At 39.1% G+C, this 27,755-nt stretch overlaps 2 protein-coding genes across 5 annotated transcripts in view; one reads left to right on the top strand and one right to left on the bottom strand.

The window, feature by feature from the left end:
* LOC128705133 (uncharacterized) overlaps positions 1-5,267 on the top strand; it is a 111,142-nt gene extending 105,875 nt beyond the window's left edge. For 3 of the 4 annotated variants that reach the window (XM_070095165.1, XM_070095164.1, XM_070095166.1), the window contains one exon: positions 190-1,221. In XM_070095165.1, coding sequence (XP_069951266.1) covers positions 190-303 — 114 coding nt within the window. In that variant the 3' untranslated portion in view covers positions 304-1,221. Of the gene's footprint in view, positions 1-189 lie in introns of all 4 variants that reach the window. The other variant, XM_070095163.1, reaches the window with a different exon arrangement.
* Positions 3,789-27,755, bottom strand: mRpS35 (mitochondrial ribosomal protein S35). The gene is made up of 7 exons (XM_053788449.2): positions 27,589-27,755; positions 19,551-19,644; positions 16,895-17,109; positions 15,985-16,124; positions 9,841-10,020; positions 7,865-8,036; positions 3,789-4,031 (listed from the first exon to the last, which is right to left on the bottom strand). Exons 1-7 carry the CDS (start codon positions 27,698-27,700, stop codon positions 3,967-3,969), a joined length of 978 nt encoding a protein of 325 aa, XP_053644424.2. The 5' UTR covers positions 27,701-27,755; the 3' UTR covers positions 3,789-3,966.

Genomic DNA, 27,755 nt, shown 5'->3' with positions numbered 1-27,755 from the left:
AGATTTGATCAAAGGAAGAGGAGGGTAGCTCCAATTCTTTAGATCAAGAGAACTTCACCTGCATAAAGGTGGGACCTCTGAAGGTCTGTTAACACACTGGAAACTGCCACAATTAACTAATAACATATGTAAGGATAATATGATCATAGAATCCTGAAGAAAGTTAACTGAAAATTTGTAACTTTGCAGGTTGGTGGCGAATTTCCCTCGAGAAGAAGAGGGCGTGGAAGAGGCCGTCCAAGAGCACCATTTTTCCAAGAGTCCAATAGTCCTCCACAGTCTGTTGATGACGATGATGATTAGCAACTGGAAGCTGGAATTCACTCTTGTAAATGTAACATTGCTAAACAAGGTCATCGTGGTGTAATGGCAGAGGAGCGGGGATGCCACCTCGCCAACCCTTGATGCGAGCACAAATGACTGCAAAATTGCTGCTCTGTGGAGATTTTGATCATCTGACCAAGGCTTTCCACTAGCTCACCTGTCCACCCCTTAAAAAAAAATGTATGCTATGTGATAGTAATTTTCAACCTCATTAAAACAAGAATTACTACACAGTAGTGTCCTAGAACTGCTAAATGATACCTTAATTAAACACAAACAACTATAATTTGATATAATACAAAGATAATGTGGACTGATTCTGTTGGGCTTCTAAGTGTTGCAGTATGATTATTCAGTGTCTACCAGAAAACTATACATTTCAGGATGGCTACATTACTAATGTACAACCTTTGTCATCCAATGTTGAATACTAGATTGTGATTAATTGAAGACTACAATTTCCATCCAACCTTTGCACACACCACTGTGCAAACTAATTTTCACTGTGAATCTAGTATTTCTACTACCTCAACCGTGTTCATTCTGGTGAGGAGAATCTGAATACAGAGAAATAAGGGACAAAAAAAGATAAAAGAATGCTGAAAAGAGAAAAGTGTATTAAACTACATCTTGCTGTACAAACATGCAGTCAAAGGTCAGTAGAAACACAGGTGGGTGTAAAGAAAATGAACTGTAGGTTCATTTACAGAGGCCAAGTTACACAAATCTGCATTTACAAACTGAATAAAGGCACCAAAAGCTTTATAACTGCCATGCCACAGTGTGAACATTAGTGAAACATGAGAAGTTGTACTGTTCTTTTCTATATGAACATGTTTATAAATTGAAAAAAAAAAAAAATCCCAAGTTGGTAACCTGTATAAAGAAATACGAGAAGTTGTAAATTGCCATAGGTGTGTGTATATAGTAATCTTCCTATATACATAAGACTGACAATGTAACTGATCATTTATTTATTATTATCTGTTAGATACTGCAAAGAGGTCGACTTTCTAATCTGCTGTTGTGATGACAGAGAACTGTACATAATTTCATGAACACACAATTCATATGTAATAAATAACATTTTCTCTGTTATTTAAGATATAGTGCTACCATAATAGAGGGCATTAAAGAGTTAAAAACTACTAGATTAAAGAAATTTGATTTACAAAACTTAATTCAATATTTGACATTGAGACCATATGTTTAATCTTTGAGCAAATAATAAGTCATTTTCCATCCTAGAAGTAACAGAGTAGGCCTACATGTTAAACTGTTCCTATGATTTGACTGTGCCTGACATCATTAATTTAAAATGGAATATATAATGTTTGCAAGTATTTTGTCTTAAGAAATAACATTACCTCTTATGCCTTGGACAACATACATAAATTAAAAAATTGTTTTATTTGGTTGTGAAGAAAAAGTAAATGAATACTAGAGAGAAAGCAAGGTAAAATGTTGTATGGAAGTAGTAGTGTGTGTTTACAACAATGTTAAGCTGAAACATTAGGTTAGAAGACACTTTTGATCAAATTTAGTTTCTCAGTTTCCCTGTTCAGTAATTTTGCTTTAAAACTGCAAAATGGCTTATTAGGCAAAAATTGCATAATGCATAAAATTTCTGTAGCAACGTAAGAATATATGCATTGACTGGTAAATTTAACATAACTTCATCTGACTTGACAGTGTATATTTGATAAATGTGTACGTCGCTAGTTAACAGTACCATTGTGAGCTACGACTTGACTGCCTTTTTAAAGAAAAAGCATTAGTTTAATTATGTACAGTAGTCGTATTAAGATTAATATTTAATGATACAAATCAAGCAGCCTGAATATCCTACTGTCATCAGTGACAGTTTTGGTGAAGGTATGCATATTCAGTCTTAAGAAAAAATAATATGGTTTTGTTTAAAATAAGTCATAATATATTGAATGAAGTAATATGACATCCCAATAATTGCTTCAGTACTGTAATCTAGAAATACTTAAGAGCAATGTAATAAAATTTTAAGCCCACCAAAAATACATAATTAGCTTGGATATTATACTTTGAAGTACCTGTATATTTAAGCTGTATCCTAAAATGAATAGTGAAGAGATTTTGTTACTTAGTAGAAGAATGCAGTCACTCACTGCAAACATAACAGAAAAAGGCATTAGACATTCAGGAACAGTATGCATGAGCATTATCAGTGTGATTTTTGAGGCATTTTTTTATCAAAAAAAAGCTTTATAATATTGTACAGTGAATTAATGCATTTTGCACTATATTCAGTATGTCAGGTATAGATTAAGGTATAATTTTGTATATATACAATTAATACAGGACAAGTTCAGTGATAAAACTAATTGTCTTGAACCTTTCACTGTCTCCCACATAGATCTACGTCACTGATGCCTCTCTTGCGTAGATCTATGTTTTAAGCACAGCTCCCTTAAATATGCAGAGACCCATTCTCTCCTGGCCTAGACATGAGAAAATAGGTCTGTGCAGTGAATGTTCACAGTAAACAAAAAAAATCCTTCCCCATGCAATACATGATGGGAAAAGCAAACCTTTGATCTTGTTTGGTTTAGAAAACTCCTCAAATCCACTATTTTAGTTTTTCTTTATGGTTTTATTGGCTATTTCTTGGCACCAGTTGACTGAATGGAAGATATACTAATGAGAGAAGATTTCAGACCAGAAGTAGATCGAAATAGGCCTCCAAGTGGTGGAAATGTTTGATTTTTAGCAATTTTATTGAGGAGGATCAATGGAGCATCTCTTGTGGGTGGGATAACCCCTAGCATCCTCAGTCTATTTTAAGGGTTTTTCAATTGGGACAGCCTAAGCCATGGCCAATCATTCTTGGTTATACCTTATTATTCACAATATAGAGTAAACTTCCAATTTTTTGTAATAAATTCAAAATGGAAGCAAGTGTTATATAGGAGACCTGAAGACATGATTAATGAACATAGAAAAGGTTGCTTTAGTTACTGGAATACCTACAATATTTAAGTATAAGGACACAAGTGTAACTAATGCCACAATAAAATGTCGCATTAGTTCCACCTGTCCTTTCACTTAACATATTGTCTGTAATTCTACCAACATAAATACAATGTTTATTTGATATGGTGTTAAAATGCAAGTTTTTGAACTTTGTGCAAAACTGACCAAATTACTGACTTCTGTGCACATTATAGGGAGCTCTGATAATTGAATAGGCAGTTTCTTGTGCTCAGTTAATAGAATAGAAGGCATACTAGTGAAACAGCTAGAAAACAGAGCATTGGAACTGGCTCAAAACTGTCAAAATTACCAATGCAAAATTTGCACCCAGACAGACAACTTTGCACCTAAATAGTTAAAGCTAGGATAAATTTAAATGCATGTTACTACTACACACACACAAACATCTTCACCATAATACAAAAATAATAGAACATTCTGATTCAATGAAACAAATGTAATTGTTTTAGTTATAATTGTTACAAAACTGAACAAATTTAACCACCTTCAGATATGCAACTATACAATGTGCTTTAACTAGACTTAAACTGAATGTGTAAATGTACAGTTTCTCTCTACAATATTATTTTTAGCAAACCACAAATTTTATTTTCAAAGAAACTCCAACTAATGGATTTATGCCAATCCAACCAACTTCATAACTGAATCTCGATATCTTGAGAGAGTTGGCTCATCTTCACCTGTTGAAATACAAATACAAGTTAGTCATTGTACATAATTCATGTTAGTTGTCATAACCTGAATCGTCTATTAGAAATTAGAAAAAAACTTAATGTGAACACACACAAAAGGTCCAGCAGTGCAAATTCAGTATAGCTACAATTTGTTGTTCGGTTTTAATAAGATAATTCTACAAGACTGGCACAAAATAAGGGAAGGGTTTCAATATTTTTTTCCTTTTTAAAAAGATTAACATTGACAAGAAAAGTACACTGCATGATCCGAGAGAGATTATAAACATTTTCACCACCAAGCATTAAAACGTAATGTTAACCCCCCACTCCTCCCTTAATTGTGGCATACCCAGAAATTAAAATTCGTGTGTGTTGGGATGGCAAGATTTTGAGTTAAAAATTTTTTTTTCTTAGATTGAAAGATTGCATTTTTAGGAAGCAAAGTAAAAAAGTCTGAATCTAATAAAACTTATTTCATTTTATGTTAAAGTTGGTGAAAAAAATGATCACTCATCAGCAACAGTGGCACAAATACACCAGCAATGTTTAAATTTTACAATTTAGTGAAGCAAAATAATTGTTTTCAGTTTATTTTTAATGTGTAACATTATGTAACTAATATCAGATGTGTTTCAAGGTGTTTTATTACTTCAACCACAAGGAGAAATGTATAGCCTGATATTGATCCACATAGAATGTACAGTATAAATTAGAGCCAATAATTTTTTCTATACTGCTGTTCTTCTAAAACTATGTACAAGGACTACCTATATTACAATAGTTTTAAGGTGTAATACTCCTCAAACCATGGAAATAAGTCATGCTGTTTGACTATGTTGGGTTTTCCTAGGATAACAGCCTGTCTCCCATCGAGGCAGGGTGGGGGGGGGGAACAGCCTGTAATTTATACAGAAGGGGTTATTAGCCCCTTGCTCCTGGCATTTTAGTCCCTTCTTATGACATGCATGGCTTATGGAGGAAGAACTCTCCTTCACTTCCCCTGGAACCTAGGTTAATTATTTGTTTTATATATTTAGGTTTGAGGGGAATTTCTTGAATTATACAAACAATGTAAATTGTCTCCATAACATGTGCGTGCCTTCCAGACCACTGTAAAACATGTATTTATAAGGAAATATTGTATTAATTTTTCAAGGTGTAATACTCCTGGAAACATGGAAGGCATTCACACTGAGAATACTGCTAGTATCATGAAAATTTTAATAAAATTGGAATGGATAACGTGTCTTCCTGGCAGTTCCACAGTGTTGGCTTGAAGAGGTAGAAGATGATTCAAACAGAAGAGTCGAGTTCAGAAATATTGGCTGGTGGCATATTTGGAGGCATGAAAAATTGTGTGTACTAGTACATCACCTGTGTATTAGTATGTTGGACATGTATAAAGGCTTAAGAGTAATATAAATTATGGTATACCAAAACAGAGAAAATCAATAAAGTTGAAATTAAATATAAAAAATGTAATAAATGTTTAAAGGGTAGATAGGTGAGGAATATGTACAGTAGGCTACTAAAAGCAGTATATAAAGTCTTTACATAGAGGGTAAGGCAATTAGAGAGTAAAGACAGGGATATATTGATGAAGAGGGTGCATAAATCTGGGAAGGGGTCATCCCAGGAATGGTTAAGAGGGAAGGGATACAAGAAGCTTTGTTTTAATGGCTTGAGCATCCTGCAGATTTGTGTTAGACAGGAGTTAGTGGAGAAGTGGTATTTAATGGATATACTGTTGAAATGTGAGGAAAGTTCTTTCATGAAGGGATTCAGGGACACTGGTTAGCTGGACTTGAATACTGGAAATGGAAAGGGTAGGACCTAGACTGAGAGCAGAGTGAGGATGCTGCAATTGGTGGGTAATTTAATATCTTTATTATGCAGTTGGAGGGTAACCTGATTACTGTATGACATCTGCACACTTCTGGAAAAACTGCAATTGAGTGAGTGTGTTTTCTTTGGGTTATCCCTGTTTTGGCAGGAGATACCCAGAGTATACCTGGAGAGAGTTTCAGGGGTCAATGCCCCAGTGGCTTAGTCTGAGACCAGGCCTTGTGGTGGATCAGGGTCTGATCAACCAGGCTGTTACTGCTGGCAGCACGTAAACCAACGTATGAACAAAGTAAGGCTCAGGTTAGGGTATGTGCAGGGGGTGTACTATTTCCAGTAAAAGTAAGTCTTAGACAGGGATGTATAGATGGGGTTGTAAAAACAAGTAAATGCTAGGGTGTTGTGAAGAGGTTTGGGATTAAAAGATAACTCCCACTTTGTATCGTATTTTGATGATGTAATTCTTCTGGGAGACTCTGAAGGAAAGCTGTAAAGGCTCGTGGAAGAATTTGGGATGGTATGTAAAAAGAAGAAATAAAAAGTGAGCATAGGAAAGAGCAAGGTGATGAGAGTAACAAGGTATAGGCAATCAAAAACTGAATATCATTTTGAAAGGTAGAAAAGAGTAAGGTGATGAGAATATCAAATGATTTAGATAAAGAAAAATCGGATATCAAATTGGGGAGGAGGAGTATGGAAGAAGTGAATGTTTTCAGATATTTGGGAGTTGACGTGTCAGCGGATGGATTTATGAAGGATGAGGTTAATCATAGAATTGATGAAGGAAAAAAGGCGAGTGGTGCATTGAGGTATATGTAGAGGCAAAAAATGTTGTCTATGGAGGCAAAGAAGGGAATGTATGAAAGTATAGTAGTACCAACGCTCTTATATGGGTGTGAAGCTTGGGTTGTAAATGCTGCAGCGAGGAGGCAGTGGAGATGTCCTGTCTAAGGGCAATGTGTGGTGTAAATATTATGAAGAAATCGGAGTGTGGAAATTAGGAGAAGGTGTGGAGTTAATAAAAGTATTAGTCAGAGGGCTGAAGAGGGGTTGTTGAGGTGGTTTAGTCATTTAGAGAGAATGGATCAAAGTAGAATGACATGGAGAGCGTATAAATCTGTAGGGGAAGGAAGGCGGGGTAAGGGTCGTCCTCGAAAAGGTTGGAGGGAGGGGGTAAAGGTGGTGTTGTGGGTGAGGGGTTTGGACTTCCAGCAAGTGTGCGAGATAGGAGTGAATGGAGACAAATGGTATTTGGGACCTGACAAGCTGTTGGAGTGTGAGCAGGGTAATATTTAGTGAAGGGATTCAGGGAAACCGGTTATTTTATATAACCGGACTTGAGTCCTGGTAATGGGAAGTACAATGCCTGCACTCTAAAGGAGGGGTTTGGGATATTGGCAGTTTGGAGGGATGTATTGTGTATTTTTATATGTATATACTTCTAAATTGTTGTATTCTGGGCACCTCTGCAAAAAGTGATTATGTGTGAGTGAGGTGAAAGTGTTGAATGATGATCAAAGTATTTTCTTTTTGGGGATTTTCTTTCTTTTTGGGTCACCCTGCCTCGGTGGGAGACGGCCGACTTGTTGAGAAAAAAAAAAATGGAGGAGGTGACTGTATCGAGATATTTGTGAGTGGAAGTATCGGCAGATGGATTTACGAAGGCGAGAAAGAAGTGGACAAATGAGTGAGAAGGGTTGGATTTGAGGACCTGCCTAGCATAGGCCAACAGGCCTGCTACAGTGCTCCTGAAACATTTAAAATAAATCCTAACGCTTCTTTCTAATTTTTTTAAATGTACTGATACATTCACCCTACAACCAACACTTTCCCTTTCTACCCTGTCTTCTGACCTTCTCGATGTTTTCTCACTCAATTGTGATGTAACAATGGTCCAGGATGACCCAAAATATCATAAATCGTTTCCTTTCCTAAGTGTGGGCGTTTGTGAATTTGCTTCAGTTGCAGCAATGTGCCTTTTTATTCTTTATGCTAACCTTCATTATGCAGGTCAATGACAACTTTTTTATATTCTTCGATGACTTCCTCAGGCGTTGAGTCCTCGTTAGAATCAATTATTGCTTGAAGTGCTGCTTGTGAAGGACTTCCTTCCCATATGTATCGTTCACGGTCGGCTACTTCCTTCTCATGTTCCCAAGGTTCTGTTTTCTGAAAAAAAAAAAATCAGTAATTTAGGATAACTATGGAAAAAATAACAAAATATAATTTAAAGACTAAAATCTATACCTAATGAATTTTATTCTGATAGTATCACGATCCCAGGGATTATGACTTAAAAGTTGCAACAAAAGAATTTGCAATAGTGCACCATCAACTAGTGAAGAAGAGAGACAGGTGTCATTATAATGATATACAATAGTAGCAGCAAGTAGATGAATAAGACATGTATTACAGTTTAGTACATATCTTCAATGATGAGATGTTAAAGATAAACTGTTGCACATGTCATGCTTACAAGACACAGGCACAAAGCATGATTGTCTTGAGTACAGAAGCTTAGTATACTTACCCAAGAACATAAGAATGGAGGAACACTGCAGTAGGCCTGTTGCCCCATACTGGGCAGGTCCTTCACAAATCCAGCCCACTTTAGTTCTACCCTAACAATAAGCTCTGGTAAATCCACTAACTCATGTGCAAGTCCCATGTGCTGACCTCTCCAATTAACCCAAATGTCTGTCAAACCACAAATGGGTTTCTGAACGTCCTCTCCCCCACCGCTGTCATGTTTGGAAGACTGCACTCTTTCATCTAAGTATTGACCATAAGTCTCACTCTCAGATGCCCAGCACCACTCTGCAAGGACTATTAGGTTGATTTATCGATTCCATATTTTAACAGATTGTCCTGTGTATCAGCAGGCACACACGTTCAGTTCTGACATCTCCACTGTTCCAACACAGTTACTGTTACTACCTTCTTGCTGAAAATCCTACCTTTGATGCAGACTAACTTTTTAACAGAATCTAACTTAGTGCACCTTGGTCAGAAATAGAGAACGGGAACCCAGATGCAAGGTGGGAGTAGGAGGAGGACAAGCTGATACTGCACTATAAAGGGTTCATAAGAACATAAGAAAGGAGGAACACTGCAGTAGGCCTGTTGGCCCATACTGGGCAGGTCCTTCACAAATTCAACCCACTAATGGAATATTTGCCCAACCCACTTCAGTTCTACCCTAACAATAAGCTCATGTGCAAGTTTCACTATTCACGTGCAAGTCCCACTATTCACGTGCAAGTCCCACTACACATGTGCAAGTCCCTCTTGCACTTTCCCCTACTCCTACTTAACAATACCCCTGTACACTCCTACCCCTCACTCTCTCCCAGCCTTCATATATTCCTCCTTTAGCACATTCTTCCCTGTAGCACTGTATAATCCTTTTGGGTTTAGCACTTAATTTAAGAACATAAGAAAGAAGGAGCACTGCAGCAGGCCTACTGGCCTGCTACAGTGTAGATGTCATGTACATGGAATCTTGGTTCAGAGGACATCTACACGGCTTTCTTCACGGCTACTACAACTATTACCAGTCACTATGCCCTCAACTGCTACCCGTCCCCTTTCCACCTGACAATAAGCATATAAGCACCAACCTCCTTGCCTCTGCTCCAGAATCTACACGACTAGTGCTCTTCACACCAACTCCAAGGCTGAGGGACTGATTACCTCATCTTTTGTATATAGTTCTACTGTCTTCAAATTATGTCCTAGAGTCTGTATTGATAAAACTACTGGATGGCGAAACGTCTACAATAAACATACCCAGATGTTGCACATGTGTCTAAATCTTCATCAAGAGGTAATGAAGTTTGATAAAAAAAATAGAGGATATCTCTCATTCACTGGATCAAGTCTTCACCAGCATTAAGAAACCTTGAAGGAAAGGGAAAACTTGCTACAAATTTGTGTTGCCAAGTCCCATTAAATAACCAAATTCACTACTAACCATTGATTCATTATACAAAACAGTTAGAAGATAGAAGCAGTAGTCATAGTTCTGCTGAGAGAGGGGACAACGATCAGCAACTATGGTGAGACAGTCAGTGGTGGGGTCATGTCTATTTTTCACCAACCTAAGTAGCTTGTCTCGTCCATGGTCGTCAAGATCAAGGCTCTTCAGAGATACCTGGAAGGTAATGAGGATAAAAGGGTTAAGATATTTTTTCATTATATAACTATTCACTCGTTTATTAAATTATACGTATATCGTCTAAATATTGATGAATTAGATAAATGCAACACTTGGGTATCTTTATTGAGAAAACGCTTCACCATGCAGTGGCTTCATCAGTCCTAAACAAAAAACAAAAAAGAATGGTGAAGATCAGAATGAGCTTGAGGTAATCAGTGGTGAAACATTTCCTCGATAAAGATACCCAAGTGTTTCACACATGTCTAATTCATCAATTTGTTGGTTCTCTGGACCATTTATCATCATAAATATTACCTGCCTGATGTACAATAAGTGGTGATTACAGATTAAAGGAATAAGGCAAGAGTAACAATATTTATAAGCCTTTCATATGAATGAGAATTGAGGCAAGATTTACTAAAAGAAAAAAAAAGTGAGCTAAAATTATAATTGTTAGCTGGAAAAATAATAACTCCACCAGCAATCCAAATCTTACACAGCTCTCAAGGTCATCTCATATGATGGAACAAAAGAGAAATGACCTACAGACTCCAACTGGGATAGGTGCTTCTGTACTGAAGCATCCTTAATTGCTACTTCCAACACCCTAAAACAAAGAACTGGCAAATACATCACCTCAAATACTCTCATATGCATGATTATATGCCACGTTAATTACCTGCTGCCACATGACATGACAATTAAATGACCGAATGTCTTCACCTGATCTTCTCCTCCAATGACTTGAATTCTCAGTTGCATTCACTGTTTCTCATTGCCCGAAATGCACAGCATACTAGTGGCTTTCTTTTGTGCCTAACAATATTTTATTACACATAAACTGCATTTTCTGTGCACTGCGTAAAAGAAAAAAATTTGAATTTGAAAAGAATAAGGTCCCAGGATGAAAAAGTATCCAATACAGATGTCCTAAGTGAATGCACTTGTGTCATTCCATACAAATACACTTCTTTTTTCAACAAACAGGCCGTATCCCACCGAAGCAGGGTGGCCCAAAAAGGAAAACAAAAATTTATCTTTTTAACTTTAGTAATTTATACAGGAGAAGGGGTTACTAGTCCCTTGCTCCCGGCATTTTAGTCACCTTTTACAACACGCGTGGCTTATGGAGGAAGAATTCTGTTCCACTTCCCCATGGAGCACAGATACACACCTCTCTGAAAAACTGGCCTAAATACCACAATTTGAAAATATAACCATACTCTCTCACTGTCTTGCTCCATCACTCTTAACTGTCATCACATACTTCACCTCCCTTACTGTCCACCTAATGGAATTGCCTCTGGTGTTATGCTTTTGCTTTAGTTCTTACAAGAGAAAACTTGCCAAGCCCTATTGGTAACTGTTATATTCACCAAGCACTAAACCCATAAAGGTTATACATCACCTGGGAAATGGGAGGCAATTAGGAATGATCCAAGGAAGGGGAGGGCTGTTTAAATTCCTTAGATCAAAAGCTTTTCATTAGCATTAAGGTACAACTCTGAAACGAACCAGGTTTCATACAGGAGGGCCCCCGCTTTACAGCGCTTTGCTTTATGTCACTAGCCTGGAACTTAACTTGCTGTATAAGTGGGGCCCTACAAAAACAATAAAAACAATAAACAATTTTATTTCTTTGCATATGTTACAATGTGTAAATGAATATAAAGCATGTTGATGGGAACATACTGTATGTATAACAAAACCAATCTTTTCTACATAGATAGCCTCTTAGAATTACCATTAACTGTACAAATTACAGAGCCTCACTAACTCCACAATCTGTTACACTGAAGCAACAAAGATCTCACAAACAGGCTTCAGTACTTTTCCTTGAAAATGTCTACTAATTAGGGATGAGAATATACCAAACTTTTTGCTGATACCAATACTCTATAGCAGGCAGATACTAACCAATCCTCATGCTCAATTTCAGGCTGCTTTCAATAACTTCAAACCTAGCTGTTACCCACCAATACCAATGCTTTATACACCCTTATACTAACATCTTCAAATGTAACATAACTATAAAATCCTGAGAATATTATATTAATTAAAGAAGTACTAACCTGTGTTTTACCTGTGACCACTCAATTTTCTACCCCTGCAGCTCAGCCTGAGGCCAGGCTTCCTTGCTCACTATTTAACCAGGCTGTTGGTGCTAGTGATCTACAGGCCCACATAGCCACCAAACCCTGGCTGATGCCACACCTATAAGGGTCATAAAATGAATGTAGTATGGGAGGCAATCAGGTTTGATCCAAGGAAAGGAAGAGCAGCACCAATTCTTTTGCTAAAAAGCTCTTCACCAGCATCAAGGAACCTCTGCCTCAAAGGAATATATGTATATAATGGTAGTAGGTTGGTAGACAGCAACCACCCAGGGAGGTAATACCGTTCTGCCAAGTGAGTGTAAAACGAAAGCCTGTAATTGTTTTACATGATGGTAGGATTGCTGGTGTCTTTTGTCTCTCTCATAAATATGCAAGATTACAGGTACGTCTTGCTACTTCTACTTACACTTAGGTCACACTAAACATACATGTACACTCATCTGAGTTTTCTCTGATTTTATCTTAGTTCTTGTTCTAATTACTTTTCCTTTTATATCCATGGGGAAATGGAATAAGAATCTTTCCTCCGTATGCCATGCGTGTTGTAAAAGTCAACTAAAATGCCAGGAACAATGGGCTAGTAACCCCTTTTCCTGTAAAAATTACTAAGAAGAATAAGAAGAAGAAAATTATCAAAGTGGGAAGTTTGAATGTGCGTGGATGTCGTGCGAATGATAAGAAAGAGATGATTGTGGATGTTATGAATGAGAAGTAGCTGGATATCCTGACTTTAAGTGAAACAAAGCTGAAGGGGGTGGGCGAGTTTCAGTGGAGAGGAATAAATGGGATTAGGTCAGGAGTTTCTAATAGAGTTAGAGCTAAAGAAGGAGTAGCAATAATGTTGAAGGATAAGCTATGGAAGGAAAAGAGGGACTATAAATGTATTAATTCAAGGATTATGTGGAGTAAAATAAAGGTTGGATGTGAGAAGTGGGTTATAGTAAGCATTTATGGACCTGGGAATGAGAGAAGTATAGAGGAGAGAGAGAGAGAGATTGGGAAATGTTGAGTAATTGCGTGGGGAGTTTTGAACCAAGTGTGAGAGTACTTGTGGTTGGGGATTTTAATGCTAAAGTGGGAAAAAATGTTGTGGAGGGAGTAGTAGGTAAATTTGGGGTGCCAGGGGTAAATGAAAATGGGGAGCCTTTAATTGAGCTATATGTAGAAAGAGGTTTGGTAATAAGTAATACATATTTTATGAAAAAGAGGATAAATAAATATACAAGGTATGATGTAGCACATAATGAAAGTAGTTTGTTAGATTATGTATTGGTGGATAAAAGGTTGATGGGTAGGCTCCAGGATGTACACGTTTATAGAGGGGCAACTGATATATTGGATCATTACCTAGTTGTAGCTACAGTTAGAGTAAGAGGTAGATGGGATAAGAGGAAAATGGCAACAACAAGTAAGAGGGAGGTGAAAGTGTATAAACTAAGGGAGGAGGAAGTTCAGGTGAAATATAAGCAACTATTGGCAGAAAGATGGGCTGGTGAAGGTATGAGTAGTGGGGGGTGTTGAAGAGGGTTGGAATAGTTTTAGAAATGCAGTATTAGAATGTGGGGCAGAAGTTTGTGGTTATAGGAGGGTGGGTGCAGGAGGAAAGAGGAGTGATTGGTGGAATGAAGTAAAGGGTGTGATAAAAGAGAAAAAGGTAGCTTATGAGAGGTATTTACAAAGCAGAAGTGCTATAAGAAGAATAGAGTATATGGAGAGTAAAAGAAAGGTGAAGAGAGTGGTGAGAGAGTGCAAAAGGAGAGCAGATGATAGAGAAGGGGAGTTAGTAGATGGGGAGATGGAGGTTTTGGGTAGATGGCGAGAATATTTTGGGGAACTTTTAAATGTCGACGAAGAAAGGGAGGCGGTAATTTCATGCACTGGCCAGGGAGGTATATCATCTTTTAGGAGTGAAGAAGAGCAGGATGTGAGTGTGGGGGAGGTGCATGAGGCATTACGTAGAATGAAAGGGGGTAAAGCAGCTGGAACTGACGGGATCATGACAGAAATGTTAAAAGCAGGGGGCGTACATAGTGTTGGAGTGGTTGGTATTTTTGTTTAATAAATGTATGAAAGAGGGGAAGGTACCAAGGGATTGGTGGAGAGCGTGTATAGTCCCTTTATATAAAGGGAAGGGGGACAAAAGAGATTGTAAAAATTATAGAGGAATAAGTTTACCGAGTATACCAGGAAAAGTGTACCGTAGGGTTATTATTGAAAGAATTAGAGGCAAGACAGAATGTAGAATTGTGGATGAGCAAGGAGGTTTTAGAGTGGGTATGGGATGTGTAGATCAAGTGTTTACATTGAAGCATATATGTGAGCAGTATTTAGATAAAGGTAGGGAAGTTTTTATTGCATTTATGGATTTAGAAAAGGCATATGATGGAGTGGATAGGGGAGCAATGTGGCAGATGTTGCAAGTATATGGAATAGGTGGTAAGTTACTAAATGCTGTAAAGAGTTTTTATGAGGATAGTGAGGCTCAGGCTAGGGTGTGTAGAAGAGAGGGAGACTACTTCCCGGTAAAAGAAGGTCTTAGACAGGGATGTGTAATGTCACCATGATTGTTTAATATATTTATAGATGGGGTTGTAAAAGAAGTAAATGCTAGGGTGTTCAGGAGAGGGGTGGGATTAAATTATGGGGAATTAAATACAAAATGGGAAGTGACACAGTTACTTTTTGCTGATGATACTGTGCTTATGGGAGATTCTAAAGAAAAATTGCAAAGGTTAGTGGACGAATTTGGGAATGTGTGTAAGGGTAGAAAGTTGAAAGTGAACATAGAAAAGAGTAAGGTGATGAGAGTATCAAATGATTTAAATAAAGAAAAATTGGATATCACATTGGGGAGGAGTATGGAAGAAGTGAATGTTTTCAGATATTTGGGAGTTGACGTGTCAGCGGATGGATTTATGAAGGATGAGGTTAATCATAGAATTGATGAAGGAAAAAAGGTGAGTGGTGCATTGATGTATATGTAGAGGCAAAAAATGTTATCTATGGAGGCAAAGAAGGTAATGTATGAAAGTATAGTAGTACCAACACTCATATGGGTGTGAAGCTTGGGTTGTAAATGCTGCAGCAGGAGGCAGTTGGAGGCAGTGGAGATGTCCTGTCTAAGAGCAATGTGTTTACCTGGAGTTTACCTGGAGAGAGTTCCGGGGGTCAACGCCCCCGCGGCCCGGTCTGTGACCAGGCCTCCTGTGTGGTGTAAGTATTATGCAGAAAATTCGGAATGTGGAAATTAGGTGGTGTGGAGTTAATAAAAGTATTAGTCAGAGGGCTGAAGAGGTTTTGTTGAGGTGGTTTGGTCATTTAGAGAGAATGGATCAAAGTAGAATGACATGGAGAGCGTATAAATCTGTAGGGGAAGGAAGGCGGGGTAGGGGTCATCCTCGAAAAGGTTGGAGGGAGGAGGTAAAGGAGGTGTTGTGGGCGAGGGGTTTGGACTTCCAGCAAGCGTGCGTGAGCATGTTAGATAGGAGTGAATGGAGCCAAATTGTATTTGGGACCTGACGATCTGTTGGAGTGTGAGCAGGGTAATATTTAGTGAAGGGATTCAGGGAAACCGGTTATTTTATATGGCCAGACTTGAGTCCTGGAAATGGGAAGTACAATGCCTGCACTCTAAAGGAGGGGTTTGGGATATTGGCAGTTTGGAGAGATATATTGTATTCTGGGCACCTCTGCAAAAGCAGTGATTATGTGTGAGTGAGGTGAAAGTGTTGATTGATGATGAAAGTATTTTCTTTTTGGGGATTTTCTTTCTCTTTGGGTCACCCTGCCTCAGTGGGAGACGGCCGACTTGTTAAAAAAAAAAAAAAAGATGGTACATTACCCTAAGAGTGACTATTCTGGCTTTTTGATCCCTTAGGGTTGGTGAAGAGTGCAGGTAGGTACTTTTTGACACCATCACTGGAAAATATTTCTCCTGTTCAGCTGCAGTTTCAATCCCAGATGGCCAAGGTGTGCAAAATTCTGCAGAAAAAATGTAATTGTCACATTTATGGGGAAGCGTTAAACCTAGAGTAATCATACAACAGACAAAATGTGAATGTGTTATACCTCTGATTTTTAATTTCAATGAATAACAAATGCAGTAACTTTTAACATAAAATTTTAATATGTTTCATGTTTAGTTATCTTAGAAATTACATTACTGTATATGTACAGGGTGTCCACAAAAACACTCCCTGATTTCAAAGAGGTAGTATAACATGTAACTTTATTGTAATAATGACACTTTATTGTAATAATCTTTCACAGTTAGTAGCTTCAGATGCAGGATTTCATTCAGTTTCATGTGGTATAGGGTAGCATTAAAGGCACTCAATGTGACCTCGCAGGAACTTGCAGAGGTCACTGGACCTAACTGTTTGTGAAGAGCACAGTTTACGTACCAACACTACCTGCAACCCTGGAGGAGCTGAAAATTTCCATCACTAAAACAGTTCGCATGATAACACCAGATATGCTGCAGTGTCTGGACCGAACTTGACTATAGCATCGATGTTTGCCGAGCAACCAAAGGGAAGCACATTGAATGCCTTTAATGTTACCCTATACCACATGAAACTGAATGAAATCCTGCATCTGAAGCTACTAACTGTGAAAGATTATCACAATAAAGTTACATGTTATACCTGTTTGAAATCAGGGAGTGTTTTTGTGGACACCCTGTATATATGTAAATGAAAAAGGTAAATGACCTTTCATAAGAAGTACAAAAATTTACATCTAATGCATACTTTTCAGAGCTTCACACTGGCGTTTAATAACTGGAGGCGTCAAGTGCAGAAAATTTGGAATTTTCATGAGCTCTGCATTACCCCATTTGTCTGGCGTGACCTGTCCTGATGCTGGGTATCCCTGACGTACTGGCAGAGGCACAGATGCTGGATGAAAAGTCCGAGCAGCAGGCCACACATTTCCCCAATCTTGATCAACTTTTTGGCGTTTATACCTGAAATTTATTTTATAAATAAATACAACTTTAGATGTATTAATAAAATAGTTAAGACAGTTAATCAACATACTGTATTTATTGTTAAATAGAAAAGTCTGTAAATAAAGACAACACTAATCAATAATCAATAACAAATATAAAAGTACTGTAGCAAAAAATAAAAATTTAGTTAAGCATTACCTATACATTTGACCTGTGTGAGAGTATTTGTAGCTACCTGTTCTATAACATATTCTTAAAATTTCATTACTTAACTTAAATAGGGCCTGCTTACACTTTCATCCATTTCCATCACATGACACCTGCTTCCATACTGAAATCCATTATCCATTTTTTACTTCATCTCTTCAGTCTAAGTCTTCCTATAAACTTCTCAAGTCATTTTAATTTTCTATTTTGCTGATAACCATTGCATCTTCAGCAAATATATAGTACAGTACTTACAAAATTCTTGTATAAATTGAATAAATTCTTGTATAAATTGAAAGCTAATGGAACAAGCACTAAGCCTTGCAGCACCCCACCGGTGCCTGGCCTCATGATGGCAATTTTCTGCTAATCAAATTCTCACATTCTTTTCATGAAATTATTTTTATATTTATGGGGAAAATGCTAAACCCATAGCTAAGGGATATACAGTACCTAGGCAATGGGAGGCAATTAGGTATGATCAGGAGAAGGGGAGAGTATGTGTAATTCCTCAGATCAAGAGCCCCTTTACCAGCATCAAGACTTCTCCTTGAAGGATCCTTTCATGTAAAAAAATTTTCATCTAATCCAACAGTTTGCCCTTTATTCCAGCCATTTGCAATTTCAAGGTAAAATTTTATATGAAATTCACATCACAACTTTGTTAAAATTAAATAAAAACTTTTAACAGTGATAACATGTTTTCAGTAGGTGTGGTCTCCATGTTTGAACACAGATCAAATGGATGCACACAAGGGATCTGCATCCTATGTGAAACTAAACAACCATCAAAATTTAGATTTAAAAGTGATGTGAAAATTCCTAGAATGTGCTGTGGTTGTTTTTTCTTACAACAATTCCAATTTAATGTGCTATTTACAGTAAATGGTAACCTTATGCCAATGACCTCATAGATGTCACAACTGAGAGCAATGTGTGGTGTGAATATTATGTAGAGAATGTGGAGTAGGGAGATTAGAAGATGGTGTGTGTGTTACCAAAGGTATAATTTGGAAGGCTGACCTGGAGTTTACCTGGAGAGAGTTCCGGGGGTCAATGCCCCCATGGCCTGGTCTGTGACCAGGCTTCCTGGTGGATCAGAGCCTGATCAACCAGGCTGTTACTGCTGGCTGCATGCAATCCAACGTACGAGCCACAGCCTGGCTGGTCAGGTACCGACTTAGGTGCTTGTCCAGTGCCTGCTTGAAGACAGCCAGGGGTCTATTGGTAATCCCCTTATGTATGCTGGGAGGCAGCTGAACAGTCTTGGGCCCCTGACACTTATTGTGTCGTCTCTTAACGTGTTAGTGACACCCCTGCTTTTCGTTGGGGGGATGTTGCATCATTTGCTGAGTCTTTTGCTTTTGTAGCGAGTGATTTTTGAGTGCAAGTTCGGTACTAGTCCCTCTAGGATTTTCCAGGTGTATATAATCGTGTATCTCTCCCACCTGCATTCCAGGGAGTACAGGTTCAGGAACTTCAAGCACTCCCAGTAATTGAGGTGTTTTATCTCTGTTACGCATGCCGTTGAGGTTTGAGCATACAGACAGAATGGAACAGAAGAGGATGACCAAGACGGTGCAGAAATCTGGGGTGGATGGAAAGAGGGGTTGGGGAGATTCCAGGAAGAGCTTGAGGGAGGATGGGGTAAAAGTGTTTTTGAGGGCTAAGGGCTTCAGCATCCAACAGTCATGTGTGAGCATGTTAGATAAGATAGAGTGGAGAAAAGTGGTTCTGATGGCTTCACACACTATTGGAATGTGAGCAGAGTAACATTTACGAAGGAATTCAGGGAAACCAGTTAGCCAGATATGAGTACTGAAGGTGAGAAAACAGTGGCGGCACTCTGAAAGAGCTGTGGGAATATTTCAGTTTGGAGAGTCATTGGAAAGAGTGATGGTGAGAGTGTTCCCATTTTCGTTGATCACCCTACCTTAATGGGAGACAGCTAGTGTTTAGAGAAAAAAGTAACTTTCTCAACAGTAGGGTACTGTAATTTAATGACACATCTTCATCAATACTACTGATGCAAATTACAGAGCTGGCCTCAAAATGAATTACAGGAAAATACTGGTTTATAGAGTCAGTTAGCATTTCAAGAGTCAGTGAATTCCTTAGTCAGAATCTATTTCTCCACAAACTGATCTGATACAGCAGAATTTTCTCAGCTCAAACACAGATGCCACTGATGGAAGAATATTATAATTACCTTGAAATTAAGGGTATGTAGTTTAAACAATGTAACTCACCTAGGTGGTACAACATTATGTGACTTCATTACCCTGGCAGGTTGTCGCACAAACTTCTTGGACCTCAACTCCAAAGTGCGAAACTCCTCATTCTCTATGACAGAAAAGCATACAAAAATTAATAGGGAAAAATTAATACAGAAATGCTAAATACTGTACAGAGATGGGAAGTAGAGTGCTTGCACTCTACAGATGGGTGACGATATTGGGGCTTTGAGGGTCATTTGAAATGCATTGTTAACATAAGAACATAAGAACGAAGGAACACTGCAGCAGGCCTACTGGCCCATGCGAGGCAGGTCCAAGTATCCTACCGGCTTAAGCCAATGCACCCAACCTAGTCAGGTCAGGTCACATTGACTTAAGGGAGGAACACAGCAACCGACCTGGTAGCACAAGCTATCAGGTCCAACTCACACCCACCCACATCCACTCATGTATTTATCCAACCTACAGTGGACCCCCGCATAGCGAACTTAATCCGTGCAAGAGGGCTGGTCGTTATGCGAAATGTTCGCTATGCGAATTAATTTTCCCCATAAGAAATAATGGAAATAAAATTAATCCGTGCAAGACACCCAAAAGTATGAAAAAAAATTTTTTTTACCACAAAAAAATGTTAATTTTAGTACACACAAACTGAAAAAGGCATGCACAATTACATGACACTTACTTTTATTGAAGATCTGGTGATGATTGATGGGATGGGAGGAGGGGAGAGAGAGTGTTAGTGTTTAGAAGGGGAATCCCCTTCCATTAGGACTTGAGGTAGCAAGTCCTTTTCTGGGGTTACTTCCCTTCTTCTTTTAATGCCACTAGGACCAGCTTCAGAGTCACTGGACTTCTTTCGCACAACATATCTGTCCATAGTGGCCTGTACCTCTCGTTCCTTTATGATTTGTCTAAAGTGGTTCACAACAGTGTCATTGTAACAGTCACCAGCACGGCTTGCAATAGCTGTGTGAGGGTGATTTTCATCAAAAAAGGTTTGCACTTCAAGCCATTTTGCACACATTTCCTTAATCTTTGAAGTAGGCAATTCCTTCAATTTCTCTCTCCCCTCCTTTGAACCAGTTTCCCCAGGTCTGGCCTCTTGCTCTTGAAGTTGATCTATCAGCTCATCAGTGGTTAGTTCTTCATTGTCCTCCTCCACCAACTCTTCCACATCCTCCCCACTAACCTCCAACCCCAAGGACTTCCCCAATTCCACAATTGATTCCTCAACTGGTATACTACTCCTCTCAGGGTTAGCCTCAAACCCTTCAAAATCCCTTTTGTCTACACATTCTGGCCACAGTTTCTTCCAAGCAGAGTTCAAGGTTCTCTTAGTCACTCCCTCCCAAGCCTTACCTATAAGGTTTACACAACTGAGGATATTAAAGTGATCCTTCCAAAACTCTTTTAGAGTCAATCCAGTGTCTGTGGTCACTTCAAAGCACTTTTGAAACAGAGCTTTTGTGTACAGTTTCTTGAAGTTGGAAATGACCTGCTGGTCCATGGGCTGCAGGAGAGGAGTGGTATTAGGAGGCAAAAACTTCACCTTAATGAAGCTCATGTCCCCATAAAGTCGCTCTGCCACGTCTGTAGGATGACCAGGGGCATTGTCTAACACCAGGAGGCACTTAAGGTCTAATTTCTTTTCAGTTAGGTAATCTTTCACATTGGGGGCAAATGCATGGTGTAACCAGTTATAGAAAAATTCCCTAGTGACCCATGCCTTACTGTTTGCCCTCCACAGCACACACAAATTATCCTTGAGGACATTCTTTTGCCTGAACGCTCTGGGAGTTTCAGAGTGATACACTAATAAAGGCTTAACTTTGCAATCACCACTAGCATTGGCACACATCAACAAAGTAAGCCTGTCTTTCATAGGCTTATGTCCTGGGAGTGCCTTTTCCTCCTGAGTAATGTAGGTCCTGCTTGGCATTTTCTTCCAGAACAGGCCTGTTTCATCACAATTAAACACTTGTTCAGGTTCCAGTCCTTCAGTTTCTATGTACTCCTTGAATTCATGCACATATTTTTCAGCCGCTTTGTGGTCCGAACTGGCAGCCTCACCATGCCGTATCACACTATGGATGCCACTACGCTTCTTAAATCTCTCAAACCAACCTTTGCTGGCCTTAAATTCACTCACATCATCACTAGTTGCAGGCATTTTTTTAATTAAATCGTCATGCAACTTCCTAGCCTTTTCACATATGATCGCTTGAGAGACGCTATCTCCTGCTAGCTGTTTTTCATTTATCCACACCAATAAGAGTCTCTCAACATCTTCCATCACTTGCGATCTTTGTTTCGAAAACACAGTTAAACCTTTGGCAACAACAGCTTCCTTGATTGCCGTTTTCTTGCCCACAATAGAAGCGATGGTTGATTTTGGTTTCTTGTACAACCTGACCAGGTCGGTGATACGTACTCCACTTTCATACTTATCAATGATCTCTTTCTTAATTTCAATGGGTATTCTTACCCTTTGAGGTGTAGGGTTGGCACTAGAAGCTTTCTTGGGGCCCATGGTCACTTATTTTCCACAAACAGCACCGAAAACACTGTAATAATACGAAATATTCCGAGTGTATGCTTGAATGTTACCGCGGAGGCTGGCTGGTAAACAATGGGACGGGCGGCACATGTGAGGCTGGCTGAGGGCGCACATTGGACGCGTCTCGGACGAAGGTCGCTGAGCGGGTTTTTGTCCACTATGCGGGGCAAAATTTTAGCGAACAAAGCGTTCGCTATGCGGATTGTTCGCTATGCAAGGCGTTCGCTATGCGGGGGTCCACTGTATTTTTAAAGCTACACAACGTTCTGGCCTCTATAACTGTACTTGGGAGTTTGTTCCACTCATCCACAACTCTATTACCAAACCAGTACTTTCCTATATCCTTCCTGAATCTGAATTTTTCCAACTTAAAACCATTGCTGCGAGTCCTGTCTAGGCTAGATATTTTCAGCACACTATTTACATCCCCTTTATTTATTCCTGTCTTCCATTTATACACCTCAATCATATCCCCCCTAAATCTACGTCTTTCTAGAGAGTGCAGATTCAGGGCCCTTAGTCTATCCTCATAGGGAAGGTTTCTGATACATGGGATCAACTTTGTCATCCTCCTTTGTACATTTTCCAGAGCATTTATATCCATTCTGTAATACGGTGACCAAAACTATGCAGCATAATCTAAATGAGGCCTAACCAAGGATGTATAGAGTTGAAGAACAACCTGAGGACTCCCTATTATTTATGCTTCTTGATATGAAGCCAAGGATTCTATTAGCATTATTACGAACACTTATGCACTGTTGTCTTGGTTTCAGATTACTGCTAACCAGAACTCCTAAATCTTTTTCGCAATCCGTAATATTAAGATCTACATTATTTAGTTTATATGTGGCATGGTTATTGTCCTGTCCAACATTTAGAACTTTGCATTTGTCTATATTAAACTGCATCTGCCACTTCTCCGACCACTGTATCAGTCTATTCAAATCTTCCTGGAGTGCTCTAATGTCCTCGTCAGAATGAATTCGACGGCCTATTTTGGTGTCATCGGCAAACTTGCTGATGTCGCTCTTTATGCCCTCATCTATGTCGTTTATGTAGATTGTGAACAGCAGGGGGCCCAACACTGACCCCTGTGGAACACCGCTCGTGATGCTTCCCCACTCTGATTTCTCCCCATTTATGCAAACTCTCTGCTGCCTATTTGTCAACCATGCCTCTATCCAGGAAAAAATTTCTCCTATTCCATGTGTCTTAATTTTCCTCAATAGTCTCTGATGTGGGACCCTGTCAAAAGCCTTACTGAAGTCCATATACACAATATCATATTCATTACCATGATCTACCTCCTCAAATACCTTAGTGAAAAAAGTTAATAAATTCGTAAGGCAGGAACGCCCCTTTGTAAAACCATGCTGAGATTCGTTGATTAATTTATGCTTTTCAAGGTGGCTACAAACTGCCTCGGCAATTATTGATTTCATAAATTTTCCCACTATGGAGGTTAGGCTTGTTGGTCTATAGTTCGAAGCTAAGGACCTGTCACCTGCTTTGAAAATAGGTATCACATTTGCCATTTTCCACTTATCTGGCACCATGCCAGTTTGTAGTGATATGTTGAAAAGATTAGCCAAAGGTTTGCTAAGCTCCTCTTTACATTCCTTTAGAACCCTTGCATACAGTTCATCAGGGCCTGGAGATTTGTTAGGTTTTAATTTATCTATTTGCCTAAGGACCACATCACTTGTGACCCTAATCGTGCAGTTTATTATCGTCCTGTTCTACATAATTTATCATTCCTGGAATATCGCTGGTATCCTCCTGTGTAAAAACTGAGAGGAAGTATGTGTTAAAAATTCTACACATTTCCTTATCACTGTCAGTGAGCTGACCCGAGGAACTTTTGAGTGAGCCTATCTTGTCCCCGATCTTACTTCTGTATACCTGAAAGAATCCTTTTGGGTTAGTTTTCGATTCTCTTGCAACTTTAACCTCATAATCTCTTTTTGCTTTTCTAATTCCCTTTTTTATTTCTCTCTTTAACTGAATATATCGATTTCTTAATTGCCCCTCTCCTCTTTTGATTTGCCTATATATGCCTCTCTTTTGACCAATCAGATATTTTAATCTATTGTTCATCCATTTAGGATCATTTTTGTTTGATCTGATTTCCCTATTTGGAACATAATTTGACTGAGCAGCTAGAACTATGCCCTGGAAAGCATCATATCGGCAACCATCACCACCTACCTGACCCTTAGTCAGGTCATTCCAGTTCAGCCCACCTAAGTAATTTTTCAGTCCTATGAAATCAGCCAAGTGAAAGTCAGGGACAGAGCCTTGATTGCCATTATTAGGGGAATTCCATGATATATTAAAACTGAGTGATTTGTGATCACTTTCCCCAAGCTCATCATTAACCTCAAGATTATTAATTAGTGTTTCCCTACTGGCAAGAACCAAGTCAAGGAGGTTATTTCCTCTAGTTGGCTCTGTCACAAACTGTTTTAAAAAACAATCCTGGATCATATCAAGAAAGTCACCTGACTCTAAATTTCCTGTCAAATTGCTCCAGTCAATCTGTCTATAGTTGAAATCTCCCATTAGCACAACATTTTCGTATGTAGATGCCTTACGAATCTCGTCCCATAGAAGTTTACTGCACTCCCTATCAAGATTTGGGGCCCTGTAAATCACACCCAAAATTAGTTTTTCTCGGCCCTCGAGAAGCTGTAACCAAACAGATTCAGTGGCTGACACTTCTAATTTTATATCCTGTCTAACACAACAATTTAAATTGTCTCTGACGTACATCGCTACTCCACCACCCTTCCTGTTGACCCTGTCAGTGTGGAATAATTTATAGCCTTGTATGTGACATTCAGAGGGCATCTCTCTATCTTTCAGATTGAGCCAGGTCTCTGTTATAGCAATAATATCTATGTTTCCTGCGCTTGCAATTAATCTTAGCTCATCTATCTTATTTCTTACACTCCTGCTAATAATAGTATAGTAAACCTTAAGGGAGCTAGTCCCTTGCTGCCCTCTGCTGTCCCCCTTTGTTTGCTGACCTGATCTATTGTCTTTATTTATATCTTCATGCTGAATGCCTTTTATACATTTACTGTTTCCAACCCTAGTGTTGCAACCTGCTTGTTTCCCACACACACCCATACCTCTATCTTATATCAGTTTAAAATCATAGGCATTTCACCAATGGCCTTCTCAATTGAGTTTGCAAGTGCTACCACCCCTGCCCCAGAGAGATGTACCCCATCCCTTGCATACATATCATGTTTGCCATAAAAGTTGTTCCAGTTGTCAATGAATGGGATTGCAAGTTCCTTGCAGTATCTGTCTAGCCAGCAATTTACACCAATTGCCCTAGATAACCATTCATTTCCTACTCCCCTTCTAGGCAAGATGCTACAAATGATTGGGACCCCTCCCTTAGACTTAATGAAATCTATAGCTGACCTGTAATTATCTAGCAGCTCTTCTCTCCTACCCTTCCCAATATCATTTCCACCAGCACAGACAGATAATGGGCTTGTTCCCATTACCTGACATGATATTATCCAGCCTGTTAACTATGTCCCCAACACCAGCTCCAGGGAAGCACACTATCTCTCATCTTATTCCTATTACAAAAAGCACGGTCAATATATCTTACCTGAGAGTCACCAACCACAAGAATGCGCTTACCTCTGTTAGCAGGGGCAGTGTACCCTTACCTTCACTGGCCACTAAAGTACATTCATCCTGAAGAACAGAGAAGTGATTTCCTACCTTCAGATCTTCACTCTTAACTTTCCTTATCCTGATTCCCCTCCCATTACTGGGAACCACTCGCCACTTGTAGCAGGTGCTGGACTGCACCTCACTGCTGATAGCCGTTGCTACCTCCCCACCTACAGCCTCCTCACAGCGAGAGACAGACTGCACCTCACTGCTAGAAGCCTCATTCCCCACAATTCCAGCCACCTCACACTCTCCCAGACCCATTGAGGTGGACCTTCAGCCTCCTAATCTCCTCCTGGAGAAGCAAGACCTCCTCCTTCAACTCTCCAACCTCAATTTTTAGAACACTTCAGAAGCAAGCCATGCTTTGTAACCATCCACGCTAATCCCCAAAGCAGCTCAGGGTCTGTGACCTCACATGACGACTGACCACTGACGACATACTTGTGTAAAAATTGTTTTATACTGAATCAATGAGGATGAATGTATTTTTTTCTTTGGGTCACCCAACATGTCCAATTTGGTAAAAAAAAAAAAATAAAAGACTCATCTTTAGTGAGAAATGGTAAATGTTCTGGGTGGTGAATGTTGTAACAAGAAGGCTGGAGGCAGTGGAGATGTCATGTCTGAAGGCAATGTGTGGTGTGAATATAATGCAGAAAATCTGTAGTTTGGAGATTAGGAGGAGGTGCAGGATTACCAAAACTATTTTCCAGGGGCTTGGGCTTCCAGCAAGCATGCATGACCGTGTTATATAGGAGCAAATGGAGACAAATGGTTTTTAGGACTTGATGTGTTGTTGGAGTGTGAGCAAGGTAACATTTATGAAGGGATTCAGGGAAACAGGCAGACCCGAGTCCTGGAGATGGGAAGTACAGTGTCTGCACTCTGAAGGAGGGGTGTTAATGTTGCAGTTTTATAACTGTAGTGCAAGTGCGCCTCTGGCAAGACAGTGATGGAGTGAATGATGATGAAAGTTTTTCTTTTTCGGGCCACCCTGCCTTGGTGGGAAACGGCCGATGTGTTAATAAAAATATATAATGATTGATGTTTTTTATTAATGGACCTTAGAATGCTGTTAGTAAGCCATGGACAACTTAGTGTTTTATTGGTGATCTGTTTAGTTTTTATGGGACAATGTTTGTTACATAGTCTTTAAATTTTATTTAGAAATACCCATTCATCTACCCATTCATCGATACCAGCGGCATTGGAAAATTCTGTACACCAGTCAAAACTGAGCTTAGTTCTGCAGTTACTTATTGAAGCCTCATCATGGAGTCGAAAAGAGAACTTATTATATTCCATTGGTTACTTACAAATGTTTGTCAGGAGGAAAGTTTGGTAGTAGTTTAGAGTACTGTCTATGATTATCCCTGCTTTAAGGGGGGTGAGTATGTCTGTCCATATATGATCAATTATGGTTGCACTCATCTCAGTCTTATTGGTTTTGTAATTACTGGTATGAGTAGTGTATTGTTCATATTGTTAATGTGGTCAAGAACAAGTTGGTCATCTGTTAGGTCAAGGTTCATGTTGAAGTCTATTACGTCAAGGGAAATAAGTCACTGACTTGAGGAAGACAACTGAATAAAAAGCTTTGGAAGTTTATTAAGGTACACGTACACGTACACTTACACATAAGGACAGTTAAACAGGTTTAGGTGATGATAATTATCATATATATTAACACGAGTAAATAACCTATGATAACCACCCAAAAAAAAAATGTCAGTGATTTATTTCCACTGGGGTTCCATTGAGTCATTAACAATCTGTCAGCTTTACCTTCGGCTTTCAGTTCACTGAAAGTTGAGAGTGTGGTGTGTATGTTGCAGGAAGCTGCAAGACGAAGAACTTGAGAGTAAAGTCGAGGAGTAACACCACCAAGTTTCAACATCTTGTCTTCTATGTCTTGTTGGGTTTATAAAGGCCAATAACAGCTTAATATCCAG

Source organism: Cherax quadricarinatus, chromosome 49 (assembly GCF_038502225.1).
Source record: "Cherax quadricarinatus isolate ZL_2023a chromosome 49, ASM3850222v1, whole genome shotgun sequence".
In the NCBI taxonomy this organism is placed as follows: Eukaryota; Metazoa; Arthropoda; class Malacostraca; order Decapoda; family Parastacidae; genus Cherax; species Cherax quadricarinatus.
Note: the sequence above shows the minus strand (reverse complement) of the source record. Positions and strands in the feature narration are given on the sequence as shown.